Source organism: Saccopteryx bilineata, chromosome 4 (genome assembly GCF_036850765.1).
Source record: "Saccopteryx bilineata isolate mSacBil1 chromosome 4, mSacBil1_pri_phased_curated, whole genome shotgun sequence".
In the NCBI taxonomy this organism is placed as follows: domain Eukaryota; kingdom Metazoa; phylum Chordata; class Mammalia; order Chiroptera; family Emballonuridae; genus Saccopteryx; species Saccopteryx bilineata.
Window position 1 is genome coordinate 70,216,082 of NC_089493.1, and position 24,846 is coordinate 70,240,927.

General features: G+C 36.4%; 1 protein-coding gene across 7 annotated transcripts in view; it reads left to right on the forward strand.

The window, feature by feature from the left end:
* The window catches only part of GABPB1 (GA binding protein transcription factor subunit beta 1), a 55,365-nt gene extending 35,076 nt beyond the window's left edge, over positions 1–20,289 (forward strand). For 4 of the 7 annotated variants that reach the window (XM_066276434.1, XM_066276438.1, XM_066276435.1 and 1 more), the window contains 3 exons: positions 8,982–9,167; positions 12,162–12,277; positions 18,786–20,289. In XM_066276434.1, coding sequence (XP_066132531.1) covers positions 8,982–9,167; positions 12,162–12,277; positions 18,786–18,938 — 455 coding nt within the window. In that variant the 3' untranslated portion in view covers positions 18,939–20,289. Of the gene's footprint in view, positions 1–8,981; positions 9,168–12,161; positions 12,297–18,785 lie in introns of all 7 variants that reach the window. The other 3 variants (XM_066276437.1, XM_066276440.1, XM_066276441.1) reach the window with 2 other exon arrangements.
* Positions 20,290–24,846: the final 4,557 nt, after the last annotated feature.

Consider the following 24,846-nt stretch of genomic DNA (forward strand, 5'->3'; position numbering starts at 1 on the left):
AGATTTTTTTTCTTTAGCACCTTTGTAATTACTTAAGCATATCAAAGAAGATTAATTTTGTTGGTGGTTTCTATTTGGTTAAACTTGCAAATTTTCTAATAAGAAAAAGATGTGAAAAATTTTCTAATAAGAAAAAGGTTAGAAAAAACTTTTTTCCTTTTTTTTCTTCTTTTTTTCCAAGTGAGAAGAGGGGAGATAGAGAGACGGACTCCCACATGTTCCCTGGCTGGAATCCACCTGCAACCCCCGTCCGGGGCCAATGCTCGCAGCCGAGCTGTTATTAGCACCTGAGGCAGAGGCTCCACAGAGCTATCCTCAGTGCCTGGGCCAATGTGCTCGAACCAATCAAGTCATGGCTGTGGGAGTGGAAGAGAGAGAGAGAAAGAGAGAAAAAGAAGGGGAAAGGGTGGATAGCAAATGGGCGCTTCTCCTGTGTGCCCTGACTGGAATCGAACCCAGGACATTCACATGCTGGGCCAATGCTCTACCATTGAGCCAATCCAGGACCGAAAAAATTTTTAGGTTATGGGAATTCCTATGAGATTGTATATTTAACAGATGCCGATCAGTGAGCATTGATAAATTTGTGGTTTAAAGAAAATTAACATTACCTTTGTTTATTAAAAAAATGAAATTGTTTCAGAGTAATAAATGTAGTTACCTACTTAAACTAAGGGAATAGGTGCTTTTTTAGTTACTGCTAAGTTAAGTAGTTATTTACTATATTGCTAGATGCTCCATCATTAAGCTTGATAATTTTAGGAATTATATATATATTTTTTACTTTTTACTGATATTTTATCTTCTTTCACCATGTTATCTAATTTGCAATCTAGTTTGGGCTACTTACTCTCTTTAGTATTTTATATTGATTTTTGAGAGAAAGAGAGAAAGATCGATTTGTTGTTCCACTCATTCATGTACTCATTGGTTGATTCTTGTATGTGCCCTTGACTGGGGATTAAATCCGCACCTTTGGTGTGTTGGTTGATGCTCTTACTGACTGAGCTACCCAGCCAGGGCCTCTTTAGCTTTATTTGATTTGTTGCAGTTGGTACCTTGCCAGTTAAGAGATTTAGCATCTAAAAATGATGTATAAGTTCTATGGATTTAGGTACAATTGAACATTTCTTTTGACTGGCAAGATTGCAGAGGTTCTGTTAAAGTATACTTTTTTCCCCCTCTTTTGCTCTTCACTAATTTTGGAAAAAGCAAGTATATTCCTGGAACATGCATATTTGAAGTGTTCTCAGAGTATATTTTCCTGTGTGTGAAACTAAAGGGATTAAACATGTGATTGCTGATTTCTTTATTTTAGGCCAGCCCATATTTTAAGGTACCTGAGGATATATTCTATGCTAAGTTCAACTCCTGCTATGCTCAGAAACACAATTTTGAGCTACTGGTGATTCACTGCTTGTTAATGCCATTTCTTACTATATCTCTTCCAGAGCTCTCAAAACTTTCAAAATCCTACAGGTACTATACATCAGGGAGGTTTTTGTTTCCTTACAAGGTTTTAAGCTTTGAACTTAGATGACTTACCTTCAGAAGTAGAATGGTTAGGCAGCTCCTTTGGAGTCAGCTCTTAGCTGCTGTTTTTCCAAAAGATTGTCAACAAATTTAAAGTTTAACATATTCCAACCTAGGAATGTAAGAAGGAGACTAAAGCCAGAGAAAAGGTGAGGGGAGAGTTACTATTAGTAGGAACCTATAATCTTGGTAGAGAAATGAGAAATAAACGTGTGAAAAGCCAAAGAGTAGGTTAAAATGTTTAGAAATTGTTATATCAGAGAATGTAAATAAATTATTTAGACAGTTGTTGTTATTCAAAGGAAAGAGATGACTTTTAGCTGGTGTTGAGGGCACAGGGTGAGTGGATTGGGTAGGGCCTTATGAAAATGGACAGTATTTAGGGATTTAAATAGATGGGAACTTGTTCCAACTTTTCCATATTTGAAGTTATTCCAAAATGAACGTACAGAAAAGTAAAAGTTTTCTGTTGGGCTTCACAGTTGTCTTCTTCCTCAGGAGGAAAACCATCAGCATGTAGTACACTGTTAATAAGCAGAGGCAAGCCTATCTTTTTTACCAAAGCTGACAGGCCACTCTATTACAGGTAGTTCCTATTTGAAAAATCAAAATTGAACGAAGCTGGGGTTATTACAATACCTGACTTCAAATTATATTATAGAGCCACGATAATCAAAACAGCATGGTATTGGCAGAAAAATAGACAGTCAGACCAATGGAACAGAATAGAAAGCCCAGAAATAAAACCACATGTAGATGGTCAAATAATTTTTGATAAAGGGGCCAACCACACACAATGGAGAAAAGAAAGCTTCTTCAACAAATGGTGCTGGGAAAACTGGAAAGCCACATGCAAAAGAATGAAACTCGACTACAGTTTGTCCCCTTGTACTAAAATTGATTCAAAATGGATCAAAGACCTAAATATGAGACCTGAAACAATAAGTCACATAGAAGAGAACATAGATACTAAACTCATGGACCTTGGTTACAAAGAGCACTTTATGAATTTGACTCCAAAGGCAAGGGAACTGAAGGCAAAGATAAATAAATGGGACCACATCAGACTAAGAAGTTTTTGCACAGCAAGAGAAACTGACAACAAAATAAACAGCCAGCCAACTAAATGGGAGTTGATATTTTCAAACAACAGCTCAGATAAGGGCCTAATATCCAAAATATACAAAGAACTCATAAAACTCAACAACAAACAAGCAAACAATCCAATAAAAAAATAGGAAGAGGACATGAACAGACACTTCTCCCAGGAAGAATTACAAATGGCCAACAGATATATGAAAAGATGCCGATCTTCATTAGCTATTAGAGAAATGCAAATCAAAACTATAATAAGATACCACCTCACACCTGTTGGATTAGCTATTATCAACAAGACATAATAATAAGTGTTGGAGAGACTGTGGAGAAAAAGCAACCCTCATCCACTGTTGGTGGGAAAGTAAAGTAGTACAACCATTATGGAAGAAAGTATGGTGGTTCCTCAAAAAATTAAAAATAGAACTACCATATGACTCAGCAATTCCTCTACTGGGTATATACTCCCAAAACTCAAACACACTGGTACGTAAAGACACATGCAGCCCCATGTTCATTGCAGCATTGTTCACAGTGGCCAAGACATGGAAACAACCAAAAAGCCCTTCAATAGATGATTGGATAAAGAAGATGTGGTACATAGATACTATGGAATACTACTCAGCCATAAAAAAATGATGACGTTGGGTCATTTACGACAACATGGATGGACTTTGATAACATTATACTGAATGAAATATGTAAATCAGAAAAAACTAAGAACAATATGATTTCATACATAGGTGGGACATAAAAATGAGACTCAGGGACATGGACAAGAATGTGGGGTTACGTGGAGGGGAGGGAGAAAAGAGAGGGAGGGGAAGGGCACAAAGAAAACCAGATAGAAGGTGACAGAAGACAATTTGACTTTGGGTGATGGGTATGCAACATAATCAAATGTCAAAATAACCTGCAGATGTTTTCTCTAAACCTATGTACCTTGATTGATCAATGTCACCCCATAAAATTAAAATATATATATTAAATAGTTATTTATTCAGATAATTGTGACTAGTGTTACATATAAAGAACACAGGGTTTTAACCTAGTCTGGTGGATCAGAGAATCTTCCCAGAGGAAGAGAAATTTAAACTAAAAATTAGATCAGAATTAGTGGAGCAGAATTGGAGGAAAACATTTTAGGAAGAGGGACACATGAAGCTTTTGTGGCAGGAAAGAGCTTGTCCTTTCAGGGGACTAAGAGGCCACAGAGGCTGAGCCCAGTGAGTGGGAGAGTAATTCACTTTGGTTAAGATTATTCAGTATAGCCTGACCAGGCGGTGGCGCAGTGGATAGGGCGTCGGACTGGGATGTGGAGGACCCAGGTTTGAGACTCTGAGGTCAGCAGCTTGAGCGCGGGCTCATCTGTTTTAAGCAAGGCTCACCAGCTTGAGCCCAAGGTCAAAAAAGAAAGAAAGAAAGAAAGAAAGAAAGAAAGAAAGAAAGAAAGAAAGAAAGAAAAGAAAGAAAGAGAAAGGAAGGAAGGAAGGAAGGAAGGAAGGAAGGAAGGAAGGAAAGGAAGGAAAGGAAGGAAAGAAAGAAAGAAAGAAAGAGAGAGAGAGAGAGAGAGAGAAAGAGAGAGAGAAAGAGAGAGAGAAAGAGAGAAAGAAAGAGAGAAAGAAAGAGAGAAAGAAAGAGAAAGAAAGAGAGAGAGAGAAAGAGAGAAAGGAAGGAAGGAAGGAAGGAAGGAAGGAAAGGGAAAGGGAAAGGAAAGGAAAGAAAGAAAAGAAAGAAAGAAAGAAAGAAAGAAAGAAAGAAAGAAAGAGAAAGAAAGAAAGAAAGAAAGAAAGAAAGGAAAGGGAAAGGGAAGAAAGAAAGAAAGAAAGAAAGAAAGAAAAGAAAGAGAGAGAGAGAGAGAAAGAGAGAAAGAGAGAAAGAGAGAAAGAAAGAAAGAAAGAAAGAGAGAGAGAAAGAGAGAAAGAAAGAAAGAAAGAAAGAAAGAGAGAGAGAGAGAGAAAGAGAGAAAGAGAGAAAGAGAGAAAGAGAGAAAGAAAGGAAGGAAGGAAGGAAGGAAGGAAGGAAGGAAGGAAGGAAGGAAGGAAGGAAAGGAAGAAAGAAAGAAAGGAAGAAAGAAAGAAAGGAAGAAAGAAAGGAAGAAAGGAAGAAAGAAAGAAAGAAGAAAGAAAGAAAGAAAGAAAGAAAGAAAGAAAGAAGAAAGAAAGGAAGAAGAAAGAAAGAAAGAAAGAAAGAAAGAGAAAGAAAGAAAGAAAGAAAGAAAGAAAGAAAGAAAAGAAAGAAAGAAAGAAAGAAAGAAAGAAAGAAAGAAAGAAAGAAAGAAAGAAAGAAAGAAAGAAAGAAAGAAAGAAAAAGATTATCCAGTATAGGACTTTAAAATGATTACTTTGGCAGGCTCTGGAAGGAAATTTAGTTTGGAGTCTAATGCGGTCAGCCAGGGAAGAGATAATGGTAGCATGGATTAGGATTTGGCAAAGAGATAATGAGAAATGAATAGATTTGTAAATCATTTGGAATATAGAATCAGAAGTTATAATTGGTTAAATAAGGGCTATATATCTGTAGTAGTCCTCTATTGATTTAGCTTTATTTAGCCTTATTCTTCCCTTGTGGTCTAGCTATATAATTATCTTGTAAAGACATCTATGACCACCCTTAACTAATTGTTAATAAGGTAGTTTTTCCAAAGGTGTAACGTATCTGATGGCTCTTTCCTTCCTTTCTCCTAATAGAGAAATTTGAATCAGGTCCCCTTTACATATAGTTCTTTTGTTTGTTCCTAAAATGGAGCAGTAAAAGTGTTTTGGCTTTATGGAATAAGTTTTATAAGATTGTTTTGTTTTGCTATTTTGTTTTCAGTTTCAACTGTAGGCATAATATTTTGAAATGTTATTTTTACTTCAATGAACATAGTTTATTGTTGAAATAGTTATAGAATTTTCAATCTTTTAGAATATCTTAAAGATAGTTTTTTCCTGTCTTTGAATATTATATATGTATTGATTAATACTCTTCAAAAATTTTAGGCTTTTTGTTTATTCTCATGTTTCAACATTTCACTATTGGGGATTAGGGTTTCTTGGGGGTACTTTGTTTTCCCATGTAATTATGTGTCTAATATAATTTTTTCTTAAATTTCTTATCACAGCACAACTTTAAAAGAAAGCTTTTTAGATGAAAGGCAAGAACTATATTATTTTAATGACAGTCATTGCAAATAGCGCAAAGATGAAAGTTCTTGCATTGTGCCTTGATTGTGTGTGATCTCAGAAATTTTTTGCATATTATTATGCTTTAAAATATTCAGTCAGAGTGAACATTTATTTTTTATATGGATATTTTTTTTAAAAAAAATCAAAGCATAGTTCATGTGTTTGAAAACCTTAGTAGTTAGTTGTTTTATTGAATTTATTACTATTTTCTGCCCTATATGTCATTTGATAATTCTCTTCCTGAAATTTTCTTAAGTGCTTGGTGATAAAGCTTAATTATGGTTTAAGACAAACAAAAATAAGAGAACTCAAAACATCAAGGTTGTTTGCATTTTGAGTATTATCTTCTGCAGTTTGTGTTGTGTCCTTGATTATGGAATAAAACAGTCACAGAGTTGCAGCCAGGTCTGTTGCCGTGAGAGCATCCTTGGAAACTAGGGTCCCAGTACTTACCTTCCCTTAAAAAAAAAAGTAGTTTATATATATATTTAGGGCATCTCTGTGTCTTCGGTAAGTCCTGTGGTCATTGATATCCATGATGTTTTGCTGGGAGTTGGTAGCAACTTAGTATGGTTCAGAGCAACTGAGTAGCTGAATAGTAGCACTTGTGGAGAGAATGTTTTTTTAAATTATACTCTTGGTAAAGAGTTGCCTCAGATAACATGTTTGAAAAAATGTATCATTTAGAAATAGTTTGTATGTCATTTTTTTCAGAATTAGTTATATTAAAACATTTTTTATGTGGACAGTTTTCAAACCCATAGGAAAATTAGATGAACTTTATACCTTTCGCCTGTATTCACCAATGGTTAACATCTGGCTACAACTGCATGTTCTCTCTCTCTCTCTCTCTCTCTCTGTCTCTTCACACACACACACACTGTGATTTTGCCGAATTATCTGAAAGGCTGCAGACCTCATGACACTTGATCCTTTAATACATACTTCAGCATGCATCTCTCATGAATAAGGACAGCCTTTTACATATTCACATTTCCATTATATTTCCTAAATGCATCAACATTAATTTAGTAACATTATTGACATATGGTCAGAATTCAAGTTTCCCTAATTATGCCTTTTAAACTCTGTTTTTCATCCAGGATCCAGTCAAAGTTATTGGGTCTCTTTAGTCTCTTCCAATCTAGGACACTCTTCCTGCCAGTGTTTTTTATGCATCGAAATCTTTGTAGAGTCTAAGCCGATTGTCTGCAGGATCACCCACATTTTAGATTCATTTGTTTCTTAATAACTAGATCTGGCCGTGATTGTAGAGGTTAAAAAAAAAAAAAGAAAAAGAAAAACACTAGATCCAAGACAGACCTTTCCAGGAAGAACACGGTGATATTTTGTAACCTCCTATTGTGTCACATGAGGAGGTATGCAGTGTCAGGCTGTTGGTGATGCTGGGATGGTGAGAGCTGTGACGCCAGGTCTTTATAGGCACATTTCCCCCTTTCTGACCAATACTAATCTTTGGGGTGACTCCTTGAGAAGATTTAAGTATCTTGTTTCCTTAAAGCATTTCAATGATGGATTTAACATCCTTTCAGATGTTAAATGATAAGTTTGAGGGGTTACAACGATAATTTTTCTTATTTTGTTAATTAGATGTCATCCTATCAAGATGATCTTTCCTCTTTTCCCCTTTCCTATTTCATTACATATTATCTTAGATAAATGGATTTTCAAAAATTCAGTGAGTTATAATTAATTACTGTCATTCCTTTTGATGCTATTTTATTGAAGTATAACATATACAGAAGATTACATAGATCTTAAGCATACAGTGTAATGAATTATCACAAAGTGGTCATTCCTGAATGTATAATCATTATTCAGTTCATAAATGGAAAGGGCCAGTATGTATTTTGTGTCTGATTTACATCCCTCAGCATGGGTTTTTTAGATCAGATTTATTCATATTTTGCAATTAGTCACCAAAAATTGCTGTATGGTACATGTATGAATGTACCAAGTTTATTCATTCTACTTTTGATGGATATCTGATTTGTTTCAAGTTTTTACTATGTATGTATGTATGTATGTATGTATGTATTGGGCATGCGCCCCAACTGGGATCTACCCTGCAAACCGCCTCCCAGGCAATGCCCATCTGGGGCTGCTGCTCTGTTGCTCAGCAACTAAGCTATTTTAGCATCTGAAGCAAGGAAATGGAGCCATCCCTCAGTGCCTGGTGCCAACTGCAGGAGGGGAAGGGGGAGAGAGACATAGAGAGAGAGAGAGAGAGAGAACGTGACAGAAGGGGAAGGGTGGAGAAGGAGATGGTAGCTTCTCCTGACCAGAAATTGAACCTGGGACTTTCACACGCTGGGCTAACCCTTGACCACTGAGCCAGCTGGCCAGGGCCAATTTTTGATTATTTAAAGTGAAGCCACAATGAGTTCTCCTGTGTTTGTCTTTTGGAATCAGTAGTTGGTCATAGAATTGCCTATAGGAAAAGATTTTGGCAGTATTGTGATTTCTTCACCCAAACAAATTCAGAGGTACTGTTTTCAGATACTAGAATCCTTTCTCAACCTCTTGTAAAATAGGTATTAAGAGCATAGTTTTGGATATTACTGATGTAAATGTTATTATATAATATAGTATAATAATTCTATAACATTAAAATATGTTATACTTAATATGTTGATTAACTATATTATTCACATGATACCAAATTGGCATGCCACTTATTATCAAGGGAACCTCCGCTCACATAATACAAATAGGGAATACTGTTTATTCTGGCTATTTTAAAAATACAAATTTTTACGTTTCATTGGATTTGGAAATATTTTATCAACTCATATGTAAATGGAGTATAGTCACATATAAAATTACCTTTTGGATTGTGGAATTTTATTAAACAGGTGTATGTAACCTTTGTCATATTTGTGACCGTAGGAGATATAAATTTTGTACCTCATATAACTAAATGAAGAGATTGTTTATTTTAACACAATAAATAGTTGACACTTACTGTGAATTGCCAGACTTGTAGTCATAGTGTTTACATAGATATGTATAGCACTGCTGGAGACTACAGTTTAAAACCATGTAAAAGCTTTTTTTGTATAAGAAAGAAGCAGGGTAAGCAAAGGTACTAAAGTAAAAAGAAGCTTCTGTTTATACTTATAGATATGTTCACTGATTTCCACATATGTATTTTCTTTCCAGTAGTGGCTACGGAGGAAGTAGTTACTGCAGAATCTGTGGATGGTGCAATTCAGCAAGTAGTGAGTTCAGGGGGTCAGCAAGTCATCACGATAGTCACAGATGGAATTCAGCTTGGAAATTTGCACTCCATTCCAACCAGCGGAATAGGTCAGCCCATCATTGTGACCATGCCGGATGGACAGCAAGGTTGGTAGTAAGCATTTACATAAAGTTTGTGTTTATTCTCAATTTGCAGGAAATTCCGTTTTTCAGAGCATTTATTTTTGCCTTAAGTTTGATTTTTGTAATCCTTTGCAGAAGGCTTAATTGCCTAATTTTATTTGCTTAAGCTAATATGAACATTAGCTTGTTTTCTCTGAGTAAATATCAGGTAGAAAGAAGAATTGGCCCCAAAGCATTCTGTTTGGAAAATGAGCTTAAATAAATAATTCAAAGTCAGCGTGGGTCAATAATTTCTGAGGCCATTTAATGCAGTTCTGATATCATGTGAGCTTTTAAAAATACCATGTAAGAAAAAGCTTCTGAAAAAAATGTTGAACTTAAGACTTGTAGTAGGAATGTGGTGGCAACTTTTAGCAGCATTGTTGATAATTCTCCCATTTTTTTTCTCTCTTGGAAATCACAGAAAGCTATAAGCTGGATGCAGCTGAAGTCCCAGCTACATTTTCAGTGAATCTAAAAGGCTGAGAAAGCCACAGAATTCCATATTTTAAGTATTGCCCCAAACATCTAAGACCATTACAACCAGGGCAAGAGAACTCTCATGAAAACCCACAATGGTGCATCAAGCAAAGAAAGGGCTGAACTCAGAAATCAGCAGTAAATATACACTCCAGAAAGACAGGGCTCAGAAGGAATAGCAAGTGTGGCCAGCAGGGCTAAGATAGAATAGGGCGTGAAAAGTGGAGGAAGCAGGATGAGAAGGTGCAGAAAGTTCTTAGCTGAGCAAGCATCAACCTGCATCTAGGTCCTGAAAGAGGCAATTAGTATGTGTACACATACAGCCTTTTAGCAAATGACTACGATTGCAGAGACTATGTCTCGTTATGGCCAGTGAAGGAGTTACAGAAGGGACAGGCTGAGGTGGACATTCTCCTAAGCTGTTTGGTTTTGTGATAGACACTCTGGGAAAGAGTTTGCCATTGTAGCAGGAGAGGAGGAAACCCTTAACCTGCGAGCCTGAGAGGGGCTTTTCCTGTTCTGCAGAAATCCGCTGCTCCTGCTGTCTAGGATTTGGATCAGGTCCAGGTGCTGTTGCAAAGCTTTCAAGAACTAATTCTAATTATGCGGAAAGTATTTGTATCAAAAGTGTGTAGCATTGTTTCCAAAATTCGACATTTATACAGAGGAATCTCTTTGATGAACACATGGAAACAAACTCAGTTTTGGATGGGAAGACTCAATGTCATGAAGCTCTCGATTCTTCCTGAGTTAATTTATAAGTGTAATGTGATATTTAAAAAAGATTGTATTAATTTGCTAGGGCTGCCCTAACTAAAACACCACAGACTGGGTGACTTGAACAACAGAAACTTATCTTCTCATAGTGCTGGAGGTTTGGAATCTAAGATAAAGGTGTGGGCAGTTTTGGTGTCTTCTGAGACCTTTCTCTGTGGCTTGCAGATGGCTGCCTTCTTGCTGTGTCTTCACATGGTTGTCCCTTGTCTGTGTGTACTGCCTGTGTCCTGATCATCTCTTTGTTTAAGGACACCAGTCATATTGGATTAGGACCCACCCAAATGGCCCTATTTTACCTTATTCACCTCTTTAAAGTCCCTATCTCCAAATACGGTCACATTCTGAAATCCTAGGGATAAGGACTTAAACATTTGAACTTTGAGGAGATACAATTCAGCCCATAACAAAGACCAACAGGTCTTTTCTGAAAGTAGCCAAATAAATTCTAAGTTTATAAGAGAGGACAGAAGAAGAAAAAGAAATGAAACTCTGGAAAAGAAGAGCAATAAGAGGAACCTACTGAATATTTAAGTAAACTTTTCAAGAATCTGTGATTTAAAAATGTGTAACTAACATATGAACATATACTCTGTGTGGACAGTTCAATGAAACAGATACAAGGTTCTCAAATTCTTGAGTTAATTTATAAATATAATATGAGTTAAAAGAAATAAACTCTTTAATGCTTATTATTTCTAATGTTTTTACCATTTTTACTTACGTTTACATTTATCAATGACAGTTTTAATGTTTTAGCAGAAAACACTAAAGACTATGGAACAATTGTAATTGTCTTTGTTGTTTGTTAAGATTGTTTTGCATGGTTTCAGTTTGCACAATTTTGTGGCCTCATTCTGCTGTGTGAAGCAAGGACAGCCTCTCCACATACAATTTACGTTTATATAAAGAGATGCTAAACATTCGGACAAAGTCTAACAAACCAATAGTGAAACAATAAAAAAAAAGACAACATTCATTTTAATTAATTAATTAATTTCCCTTCTAATTGAATTGATTTGGGTGACACTGGTTAATAAAAATATACAGGTTTCAGGTGCCCAATTCTACAACACATCATCTGTATACTACTGTATTGTGTGTTCACCACCCCAAGTCAAGTCTCCCTCAGCATTTATCCCCCTACCCTCCTCTACTCTCCCCACCTCCTCTCCTTTTGGCAATCACCACACTGTCAGACAGCATTCATGTGTATCCATACATTGTTACGCAGCTAAATAAAGTTCTTTATGTACTGATGAACGATGCCTTAGATATATAGAGTAGAAAGAGCAATTGCAAAATGATGTATCTATTGTATGTATGTTTTATATGTATGCTATCTTTTGTATAAGAAAAATGAGAATGTATGTTCATGTTTGTTTTTATATAAATGAACACAAGAACAGTACACAAGAAACCAATAAAAATGATTATCTGTGTTAGCAGGAATGAATTGAGACCTCCAAATATGCTTGTTAATATTGTTTTGATTTTGATCCATGTAAATGAATGTTATACACAATATTTTAAAAAGTAAGTACGTACTTAATGAGTAGTTTGTAGTAAAGCAAGAAGGCGAAAACAAATATGGACAATCTCAAGAAAAATCAATTTTTGGAATGTATTTATTTTAGATGAGTTGTATCAACAATGTCAGCTAGTTTTATTTCTACTAAATCTTTCTCAAAATGAAGTAATGTATACATTTTTTTTTCATTTTAGTATTAACAGTACCAGCAACAGACATTGCTGAAGAAACTGTTATAAGTGAAGAACCACCAGCTAAGAGACAATGTATCGAAATAATTGAAAACCGGGTGGAATCTGCAGAAATAGAAGTAAGGAGTCTTTTACCCGGTGTGTTTTGCTGCAGTCATCCAAAATAAATTCAATTTGCTTTTATTTTTTTGTCTTTTATATTTATTATTGACATTATTGTTTTGATACAGAAAATACATAGTATTATTTTGTTTAATTTTTGCCTTATACATATAGCAAGTTCTCAATAAATAAATATTGAATGAATGAATGAGTGAGTGAAGAATTTGTTTGTAACAAAGTCTGCCATCCTAGTAACACTGGAATGTCTTTGGTTCTTGCACTCCATCCTTTATTTTCCGTTAAATCTCCATACATCATCCTCACAAGTCACTAAAGAAAATACCATTATTATATTGACTAAAAATTTTTTTCTCTTTCAAAAGTGAAATGCAGTTGTCTATTTGAGCTGGAGGGTTCTCTTAAAGAAGGATTGATATTGGTGCTGGCCGGTTGCTCAGTGGATAGAGCATTGGCCTGGCATATAGATGTCCTGGTTTGATTCCCGGTCAGGTCACACAAGATAAGTGACCATCTGCTTCTCTCCCTCATCCTCTCCCCCTTTTCTCCCTCTTCCCCTCCTGCTAGTTTACTTGGTTTGATTGTGGCCCTGGGCGCTTAGGATTACTCAGTTGGTCTGAGTGCATCAGCCTCAGGTGCTAAAAATAGCTTGGTACTAGAGCATCAGCCCAAGACAGGGTTGCTGGGTGGATCCTGGTTGGAGCACATGTAGGAGTCTACCCCGCTATCTCCCCGCCTCTCACATAAGAAAAAAAGGAGATTGATATTTATAAACTGGGTTATCTATTATAAAGCTATGGATAACTACTTATTTTTAGCTATTAAGTCCTTTAAGGAAATTAAATTTAGACTAGGTATTGATAGGATTCAACATTTTTACCCTCTCTCAAACTAGGTTGTAAATGTAAACCAGTGTGTAAGTGTAACCAAAGCTCAGTTACTTCTTAGGTTTTTCTCTCACAGGACTGTTAATAAAATTATATCCCCCATATTTGATATTAGCTTATATCAAGTGAAAATAAAATTATTCAGAAAGTCACTTTGGAGTATTTTGAGAATTGAAAAAGTTACATATTCATTTTACACAAAAGCATAATATCTGATATATGTGAGTAGTCGATGTTAGTGAATAATTAAGGTTCTTGTTATAGATAGCATTTGAAAAAAGAAAAAACCCTAAAAGGCACCATAATTCTGAGGACAATTAGACAATATCCTTGCCCAAATTCATGTAAATATAAAACTGGTATATCTTTGGCCACAATCACAAAGCATTTTTGAGTTGAAAAGATTATCTGGGTCATGGGGTAACTAGAATATTTGATAAAATTATCACTTCAATTATTTGAGGGGGTTTTATTTCAAAATTTAAAGTAATATTCTGTATATTTAAGTTTTATTCACAAACTAACAATTTGTTCTATTGAACAGTATTATATAGTTATTACAGTATTTAGTAATCTTTTAAATATTTTTTTTCCTTATATGTCACATGATCTTTTTGTCTGGCATGTAAGGTAAAAAGTATTTTGTCATGCACTGTGCTTTAATTATTTAATAACATTATTTTTAAATTACTTGAATTTTTATTAAACATAAACTTACTAAATTCAATCACTTGTATTTTTAAAACATTGAATGTGCATCCTGAACCTTTATTTACCTAATGTGAGAGTCGCTGTTTTTCCTCAAAGTTCCACCTGGTTCTTTACAATCTTTCAGAGACCAGACAGAATAATTGCAAATAACGGGAAAGTATGAATTGAGGTGTGTAAATTAACTAGAACCAAGGAGATAGCACTTCAGGGGATAGAGGGTTTTCTGGCTTTTTTTTTTTTCCCTTAAGTTTTTCCATTGATAGGGAAGGAGAGAGGTAGGGGGACATCAACTTGCTGTTCCACCGTTATTCCGTTTAGTTGTGCACTCATTGATTGCTTATTGTACGTGCCCTGAACAGAGATTGACCCAGTGACCTCGGAATGCCTGGATGATGCATTATCCACTGAGCAACCTGGCCAGGGCTCACAGGATAGAGTTTTAACTTGATATAAAAAGATGTGTTTGTTGGTTTTGTTTTTAGTAATTAGAAATTTCTAGTGATGGAAATCTTCCTATCAGCAGAAATATTCATGCCAGGGTTGCATGATCTCTTAGAGCTATTACAGAGAAACCTTGAAGCATAGAGTGAGTTTAGATGGTAGAAGTGGGCTGGGGGTGTAGAATGAAGAGACCGCTAGTGTTGTCATCAAACCAGGTGATCATTTCCTTATAATATATGAAGTGGTTCTTTTGAATTTATTTTCTTAGATAACCATTAGAGTTGTCTTGGGAGATTTTTATAACTCTCTAAGTGACAGTTTGGCCATTCACCCAAAAAGTCTCTCTAAGGCAGTTCTCAATTTTGACCCCAAGGGACATTTGACAATGTCTGGAGACGTTTTGGATTATCACAGCTAAGCATGCCACTGACATTTGGGTAGAGGCCAGGGATGCTGCTTAGCATCGTACATTAATGTGTAGGACAGCCCCCCCCCACACACACACACATTAAGGAATTATCTGTTCCAAAAATATGCTGAGATTGAGAAACTGCTATAAAGGAATTGAAGTTAAGTCATTCTACAGAATCTAACATGTTTGGGTTTCTCTGTGTGTGTCTACAACTGGCACAGTGACTGTCTATAAAGAAAGTGTTAAGAGTATCCATTTACAATTTCTTAGCCAATATTGGCAAGGTTTATCAATATGCTCTGGAAAAGTTACTTCAAATTATAGAAAATTTATTTCCAAATGTGGCTTTTACATCTACATTATAGCAATATAAGAAATGAAATAGGTTTGTTTTTTCAGAGGGGAGTTATGAGACCAAATTGCAATAATGTATATCATTTTTTTATCACCCTTTGATGTTACTGTACATAATTTTTGAATAAGTGTGCTATTTTTGGATTTCTTTCATAAATAAATATTTACGTATTCTGAATTGAAGTTAAAATTGTTCTTTGTACATGCGGGAGGGAGGAGATATAATTAGTACATTAGGATTAACAGGTTTTTTTCTATTAGTTGTGTGAATTCAAGAAATACTCTTACCTTTGCCATAGAGATTAAAGATGAATATGTTTATTATTATTTTTAAATTTAACGGCTATAAACTTTATACATTGTTTCACTTGATACACACTTTTTTCAATGTTTCTTTTTATTAATGAATAACATTTTGATCTACCAAAGGTTAACGTTTTTTTTATAGCCCCCTTTTGATATTTTTCTTCTCTAGGGCCAGAGTAGGCAAAGTTTTTCTGTGAAGGGCTAGATAGCTAATATTTTTGGCTTTATGGACTCTATAGCCTGTGTTTTGCTACTCAGTTCTGCCATTGTGGCAGGTAAAAGCAACCATGGAAAATTTGCAAATGAGTAGGTATGGCTGTGTTTTAATAAAACTTTAATATAAAAACAGGATCATGTATGACTTATGGCAGTTAGAAAATTGTTGCTTACACATAAGCAAATGGACAGCTCACACATCCTGCCCACTTCCTGTCCTTGTAAAAAAACCTTTTTATAGTTAAGAATATGGGTCTGGAATCAGATTTAGATTTGAATTATATTTATAATTTTCTGATTGTGTGATATTGGTTAATTTAAACTTTGAAGGCTTGCCTTTCCCCATCAGTAAAGGGGGATAATAGCATCTACATTATCAAACTGTTGTAAGATTTAAAGGAGATTACATGGGAAGGACTGGGATAATGGCAGGCATGTAGTAAATGCTCAGTCGATGTTAGTTGCCATTATTAATATCTTCTAAAATGGGAGAAAGGGCGTTAGGGGAAGGGGAGGGGCACAAGGAAAACCAGATAGAAGGTGACGGAAGACAGTTTGACTTTGGGTGAGGGATATGCAACATAATCAAATGTCAAAATAACCTGGAGATATTTTCTCTGAACATATGTACCCTGATTTATCAATGTCACCCCATTAAAATTAATTAAAAAAATAAATTTTAAAAAATAAAATGTATATTGAGATGATAGAAGATAAATCACTATAATGAGTTTTTGCTTTATAATAGCTGAAGTAAAATACATTTGAATATTGGAAATTTATAGAATAAAAATGATAAAACTGTCAAGAGATAATTACTACTATTTGAAGCAGAATTCAAGAATCTTGTTTGAAAAACAAAAGCAAACTCAAGTCTCTCCTTGCTCTGTGATTTCATTGTCTAGTGTAATAGTAATATATTGCTTGGGTTTGGAGTTGTATAAGACAAGTTACGTATCTTCTTTGCAACCAAAGATTGCTACCAAATCTGATCAGAATTTATTTTTCTTGGAATTCTCCAATGTCAGACTTCAGTGTTACATATGAGTAGGTTAAAGTATGTGTATTTATAAATGTCAAATTCTTTTTATAGGGGTTTTATTGTAAAAGCTCAGAGCCATCGGATGGGCATTTCTGTTTTAAATATAAATCTCAAATGTCAGTCTGTTGCACTGTTTATATGTGAAACAACCAAATTACTCTTTGCTTTAAGGAAGTATCTGGCATGTAACGTGTTTAGTAAACTTGACAAAAGATTTGGAAGCTGGATCTTTTGATAAGTAATATTTTCTACTTCCTAGAGATTTTTGTTTTGAAAAGTGGGATGGCAAAGATTCTTTCCCCAATACTTATATTCCTAAAAAGTAAAAGATGAGACCACAAACTTAAATAGCATTAAGTATGCTTTCAATTTATATTAAGATATAGTCTACTGATTAAAACAAAAGATACAATAAGGAAAATAGGGTTAAACTGTGTTCATTTTTGGACTGCTTACCTCACTCAGTTTGCTTTTATCTTTTGAAATAATTGTGAATCCCTTGCTGTTTTGTTAAATGTTAATAAATAACTGATACTATCTATTCTGATATGTCCTACCAAATCAGGGCAAGTTTTTTTATCCAGATTAAAAACTTTGGCTGCCAAAGGATCTTATTTCTTAACACGTGAAATTTTAAAACACTTACTAATGGCTGTCAGTTTCCCTGCTGGCGGGGTCTAGCCCCTGGGAGAGCAACGCTGTCTCCCCTCTCCCCACGGGTGTGCTCAGAGTCCTCCACAGTTCACAGCCAGAGGACTGGCAGTGGTTGCTTACATGAGGCTCCTCTTTTGGGTATCCATTCTGACTTGTTCTGACTCTGTCATCTTGCCTGGAGTGTAAGGGTAAGAAGTGGGTAAGAGAAGGGGAGCAAGGTAGGGCTTGGGCATTTCTTAAATTGGAGGTGAAGGGCACACCTTTCCTCCACTTGTACATCTTATACAATTGGAAGATTTGAAGACTACTTGTGTGATCAGTGACTCCCACATTCAGTGAGCCCATGGAAAAAATAAATTGTCACTTGATTCCCAGTGTGGGGAAGAGAGGGGGATTACAGGAAGGCAGGGGTATTAACTATGCTCCACCTTGTGGACGATGTGAATAGTGAAGAAGAGGGGATTTGGTGTTCACTATGGACAGGGGCGAAGGAGGCTGTGGAAGAGATTCTCGTACTGGCCTCTTCCCAGCAAGATGCTGACCCCTAGCCTTCAGTTCCTTCTGGTCAAGTGTCTTGTCCAATGTGAGCCTGGCCTTTCCTGTGATTGTCTCACTCTGAGCCCCCACCACACTAGTGAGTCCTGGTCCTCTGAAATGTGTTTGAGCTTGGGTGTGGGCAGGTTGAACCTTCGTCCATGCGCTTACTAGAGGTATGGGAAAATAATCTTTGAAATGTTTTCTTTAGGCATCTGAATAGAGGCAGAGTGAGGAGGAAGACCAGATGTATTTCAGATCTCAATTTATTGAGGGATTTAATACATGTATTTTATACTTGTATAATGTAATGAGTCAAAATACAGTAAATAGTATTTTATTGATTTTTGGAAAATGGTATAATTTAGGAAACGCTAATTTAGACCAACACTTGTCATTTCAGAAATGAGGAATCTTGCTACCATAGAGAAAGCTAGTTTTGAAAGCAGTAATATTAGACTCAAACCTGACTCCTTACTGTGTTAGACTAGGAAAGTTTCGTCCTCTCTGAGCATCATCTGTAATAGAGGCTTGTCATTGCAAATCACATTGTTTTGTCATATAATGGCTGCTCAGCTAATATTGTTTATAAGCATTACCTTTAGATAAAAAAGCAGGTAAAGATATGAAGAGGTATGATTGTGTATTTCCTTCGTAAAGTTCTTCACCAGTTTTTGTAGTACACATAAGAATACAGGTACCCGATTTGGGTTCATTAGATTAGTCATATTTCTAATTAGGGAATAAATTTGTTGAGGTCAAAAACCATCATCTGTATCTCTTAGTTTGGGGCACAAAATTAGGGGCTTTAATTATTAGTGAATTGGCTGAAAGTCACATATCAACAGGTGACTACATTTAGCTACTACAGACTTGTTGTTAAGATGCATGCTTATAGACATTCATGTATGTGTATAAAAATTTAAGAAAAAACTTTGTTTTTTAATTAGGAGAGAGAAGCTCTTCAGAAACAGCTGGATGAAGCAAACCGAGAAGCACAAAAATACCGACAGCAGCTTTTAAAGAAAGAACAGGAAGCAGAGGCTTACAGACAGAAATTAGAAGCTATGACTCGCCTTCAGACTAATAAAGAAGCTGTTTAATTGACATGAACATATAGTTTGAGTTTACTTTTGGTCAAGAGAGAATACAATCTTGAACTGTACACAACAAGGTGCAGTCACGGGAAGACAGGACAGTGGAAGAGAGAGACTACAGATTGGTAATTGGACTTAAGCCATGCTGTCTGAATTCTTGTAACATGAAACTTTAAAAGTTGTTAAATGTATTTAAAACTGAATTCTGTAAATAGTTTTTGTTTTTTTTTTACAGTTCTAAATGAGTTGATAAAGATTGTTGAAGAGATCCAAAAACACAATAAGCCACTCTTTTTGTGAATTCTTTTTGATTTTAGTACAAACCTTAATTTCTCAGAAACAGAACAGTTTTAAGGGTGATCGTTGTTGATTAGACCAAATGTTGTGTAATAATTATGTGGTGGACTGATGCTGGAATCACTCCTGTAGTTATAAACTTCTGTATGAAGAGAAGATTTCTCCCAGGAAATGTTTGTACAGCTTTAAATTGTCTCAGATTCTCTGAAAACATTTTTTAGAAAACAAATTTTTATAATTGTTTAACCTCAGCCATATCTAAGTAGATTTACATGTATATGAAGCAAATATTTTTTAAACTTTGTGTTTGTACATATTCTTCTGCATGTTTTATAATTTCACAATGCATCACTTGTGTAGGTATTTTTCCCACAAAGATGATGAATGTTACCAGGGGAAAAAAAACATCCTTTTATTATGTAGGTCATCTTAAGTAAGCTAGCAGCTAGTTTTATTGGACTGATAGCGTTCTTGGAAGGAGCAGCTTACACAATAACTCGAATTTGCAAACTACGAAATATGCTTTTTTGAGAATTTCATAGGGGTGTGAAACTATTCTGTGCCTTCCATCATGATTTCCACATGAATGCACTTTAAGGCAGTAAAATTGTAAGATAATGGTTTTGGAAAACTAAAGCATGTGGGCTTCTAAAATATTTCATGGACTCATTCCTTTCCCTCCCCCAGGAAATTATTCTTATGGAAAAAAAAATGCTTTTGTATGTAGAACGAGAACTTTTTGTACCACAGTGATGCTCTCCATCTACCCTGACATTTACTTCTCCCCGTGGAAGCTGTATGTCTGTGCTGTGACTTGCTCTCATCACAATATTGTTGAACCCCACAATGTATGAACATGAAACTCTGACATTCTGTTCGTTCTTTTTTTTGTAAAACGTAACTTCAAACCTTTTTTCTTGCTTTATTTTTTGCATTAATGTTTTATTGCTTTATGAAAATGGTTAACCTGAAGGCCTTTCTAGATTACCTTACTGTATAAAGAAGCAATTACCCTTAAAACTGTACTCTGGACTACTTTTCTATTTTACAATTAAATATCTTTTCCAAATATATGCAGTGTAGACTTATATTTTGACCACATTTTATTTACAAATTAAAAATTTTGTTCTGTGTATTAAAGCCATATTCCACTGTATAAAAATATACATTCTTCACACTGTGTCTTAAAAGTCCTTGAGGTAACTCCTTGGAAATTGGATAATTCTCTCACTGCAGTTATCAGCCCAGTTGTTAATGTAGTAAAAGGATCTGTGGCCCTGGCTGGTTTGTTCAGTGGTACAGTGTCGGCCCAGTGTGTGGAAGTCCTGGGTTCGATTCCAGATCAGGGCACACGGGGGAAGCGACCATCTGCTCCTCCCCCCTTCCCTATCTCTGTCTGCCTGTCTCTCTCTCTCTCTTTCTCTCTCTCTTCCCCTCCCACAACCATGGCTTGAATGGTTCCAGCAAAGTTGGTTCCAGGCACTGAGGATGGGTCCATGGCTTTGCCTCAGGTGCTGAAATAGCTTGGTTGCTGGTTGCCAGTGCTGAGCAATATAGCATCGCCTGATAGGGGGCTTGCTGGGTGGATCCTGGTTGGTCAGGGCGCATGTGGGAGTCTTGTCTCTGCCTCCCTGCCTCTCAAAGAAATAAAGAAACCTTTGAACTATCAGCCTGATAGTTGCTATTTCAAAGCTCTTAGAAAGATTTTGGGGCAAAATTTAAGAACTATAAGGAAGAGAAAAAAACCTTTTTTAGTTTTCCACTAAATTTGACATGAATTTTTAAATAATCTAGAATATACATTTACAAATGCCAGACCATATTTTCAGTATCATGAAGCTACTTTTTCTGTTCTCCATTACTTTCGGGCATTATGGACTTGCCTTAGTCGGGGTGCCCTGACATATACAGTGTTGGAGTGGAGAAAGGCTTATGTTTTTACCCCAGAGGGCAGCCACTGTGTAATCTTGCCTTCAGACTAGCTTGGACCTGAAGAGCCTTGAGACAGTGGTAGAAACAAGCTTCTGAAAGCTAATTTAATGCCTTTGATTTCTAGTTTCCTGTTCTACTAGAGGCTTACCTGGTGCAAGATAGATTTTTTTTTTTTTTTGTATTTTTCTGAAGCTGGAAACGGGGAGAGACAGTCAGACAGACTCCCACATGCGCCCGACCGGGATCCACCCGGACGCCCACCAGGGGCGATGCTCTGCCCCTCCGGGGGGTCGCTCTGCCGCGACCAGAGCCACTCTAGCACCTGGGGCAGAGGCCAAGGAGCCATCACCTGTGCCCAGGTCATCTTTGCTCCAACGGAGCCTTGGCTGCGGGAGGGGAAGAGAGAGACAGAGAGGAAGGAGGGGGGGGGTGGAGAAGCAAATGGGCGCTTCTCCTATGTGCCCTGGCCGGGAATTGAACCCGGGTCCCCCGCACGCCAGGCCGACGCTCTACCGCTGAGCCAACCGGCCAGGGCCAAGAAAGAATTTTATCTATAATGTGGTATAGGTAGGAGGAGATAATTGGAACTAGAGTTAAGTCTTTGATAGTATCGGATATTCAGATGTCTTTGGGGGAACATCCATTTTTTTCAGATCTGATTGTCATGTTGGACTCGTTTAAATCCTCAATCATCCACACCTGATTCACTGTCCTATGAAACCAGTTAGACAATTTATAACTAAAGCAATGGGTTGTCTTTTTTTTCTTTTTAACTTCTGTTTTCAGTTGGGCTGGAAAAGTCTTGCATTCTAATCATTCTCAATGGTGTGAGCAGAGGATTGAAAGAAGTCAAGAATAAAATAATTTAAAAGTTATCACTCCTGTGGTGGCACCATGGATAAAGGATCAACCTAGAATGTTGACGTCACCAGTTTGGAAACGAGCTTGCCTGGTCAACGCACATATGAGAAGCAACTACTACAAGTTGATGCTTCCCAATCCCCATACCCTTTCTCTCTCCTCTAATCAATACATAAAATCTTTTATTTAATTTTTTTTTAATTTATTCATTTTAGAGAGGAGAGAGAGACAGAGAGAGAGAGAGAGAGAGAGAGGAGAGAGAGACGGGGGGAGGAGCTGGAAGCATCAACTCCCATATGTGCCTTGACCAGGCAAGCCCAGGGTTTTGAACCAGCGACCTCAGCATTTCCAGGTCGACGCTTTATCCACTGCGCCACCACAGGTCAGGCCAATACATAAAATCTTTTAAAAAAGTAATATAAAGGTTTTCAGAAATCCACACTTAATGTGTTTTCATTATGTAGTATTGGATTTGCCACATTTGAGGTTTATTTTCTTTTATGTGTGAACAAACACCTTCCAGAGCAGCCTTCTCAATGAGGGTTCTGTGAGAGAATCAAGCCCTAATGCTCTGAGTGTCAGGCTTAATGAATTAATTTCTGTTCATCTAGAATAGTACTGATTATGTACTGTCTTAGACACTGAGCTGGTCTATGGCCATACCACCCTGAATGCACCCAATCGCATCTGATTTGGGAAGCTAAGCAGGGTTGGGCCTGGTTAGTACTTGGATGGGAGACACTGAGCTCTTCAGATGTCTAGATTGTCTCATTTCCTGACGCAGATTTAGCACCTTTCTATGTATAGTTGCAGGAACTCCAGGATTACAAATTCTAAATGGAGTCTGAGGCTTTTGGAAAGCCTCATTTTGATAAGTGATATCTGAAGGGACTGTGCTTCTCAACTAATTTTTATTTATTGATATTTTATTTTATTTCTATCTTAATTACTTCCCCAAAGGGCTTGTGATGTCATTTATTTTTCTTTCTTTTTTTTTTTTTTTTTTGTATTTTTCTGAAGCTGGAAACCGGGGGAGACAGTCAGACAGACTCCCACATGCGCCCGACCGGGATCCACCCGGCACGCCCACCAGGGGCGACGCTCTGCCCCTCCGGGGCATAGCTCTGCCGCGACCAGAGCCACTCTAGCACCTGGGGCAGAGGCCAAGGAGCCATCCCCAGCGCCCAGGCCATGCTTGCTCCAATGGAGCCTTGGCTGCAAGAGGGGAAGAGAGAGACAGAGAGGAAGGGGGGGGGGTGGAGAAGCAAATGGGCGCTTCTCCTATGTGCCCTGGCCGGGAATCGAACCTGGGTCCCCTGCACGCCAGGCCGACGCTCTACCGCTGAGCCAACCGGCCAGGGCCTGTCATTTATTTTTCATTGGCCTTTAGGAATTATTTTCTTAGGTCAATCTTTCATGGCATGAGTGGCAAAGTAGTTATACTATTTTACTCTGCCATTGGATTGCTCTATTTGTTCATGGTAGTGGAGTGTTGGGAGTTGGGGAACTTATTTTCTGTGACATTCAAAAAGAGCAAAGTTAAAAAGATAAGGGAATAAATGTGAAGTCCCATATTCACTGCTCACAAAAAACCGGGATATTTTATGGCTTCATATTCATTTTGAAATACCCCTAATTTTTGTGAGCAGTATAATTTGGACTATGCTTGTGTATAATAACAAAAGATCTGTGTACAGATGTATTTATCTGAAACATTGTTAATGAAAATGTTAAAGACTCTACTTTCAGGGATCATTTCTATAGTTCGTTAATGAAAATGTTGCCATTATGTGTTTCAACTTGATCATTTATGATACTATTTATTGAAAATTAAAAATAACCCTTGCCTGTAAGAGGAATTAATGAGGTGATAGACATATTCATGGATGCTTTATGCTGATATAAGTGATTTTTCTGCATTAATCTATACAAAGTTTCTTCCACGTAATATCTATAAAGTTCCTTTGTGCTTTAATGCCTGGAAGACATTGAGAATTGACTCAAAATATATCAAGAAAAGAAACATTTTGTAATAAAAATACAATATGATTGTTGGAACCTTTATGTCCATATGGATGCATTCCCAGGGCATTAGCACTCAGGGTTATTATATAGCAAATAGGAAAAATAATCTTTTCTATTTATCAAACCTCTGTTGAACAAATAACTCTTCCATCATGCCAGGTCAATTTAGGAATGAACTAACTAATATATTTGTTGGTTCATTAAGTAATATTTATTGTACTTGGATTTCATTATAGGTAAATAGTCTGTTATAGTTTTGAATGATATTTTCTATTTGCTTTTTCTATGTTATGAGAACATCTCAACGCACATGGATTCAGTTTGACGTAAACTCTCAACTCATTCTCAGATTAGTCTGTGTACCTATGAAGGAAAACACAGTATCATCACTGGAAATATACTTCTGGTTCCAAATCAAAATTTTTGTATCAATATTTTTGTGACTTGCTAATAGTATTTTCCAAATATGTAAGTATACAGATAATCTTATAATTTTTTATCATGTGGTAACCTGTGCTCCTTTAAAATATTTTACTTTCATGAAAATGAAATATTGAATATAATTTGGGTGTAATTCCTGCAGCTCTTCATTTTTAGATGTATACTGTAACTCCCAAAAAAATCACCTTTTGCTTCCTGGAATAATTTTGACCTGATTTACACTTCATTAATTTCTTATTTGGTTTTTCATTTGAATAGCTTTGATGTTTCCTCCAAATACAAATGCATAATACTATATAATCTAGCAATTTTTAACCTTTTTTTCTCATAGCACACATAAACTAATTATGAAAATTCT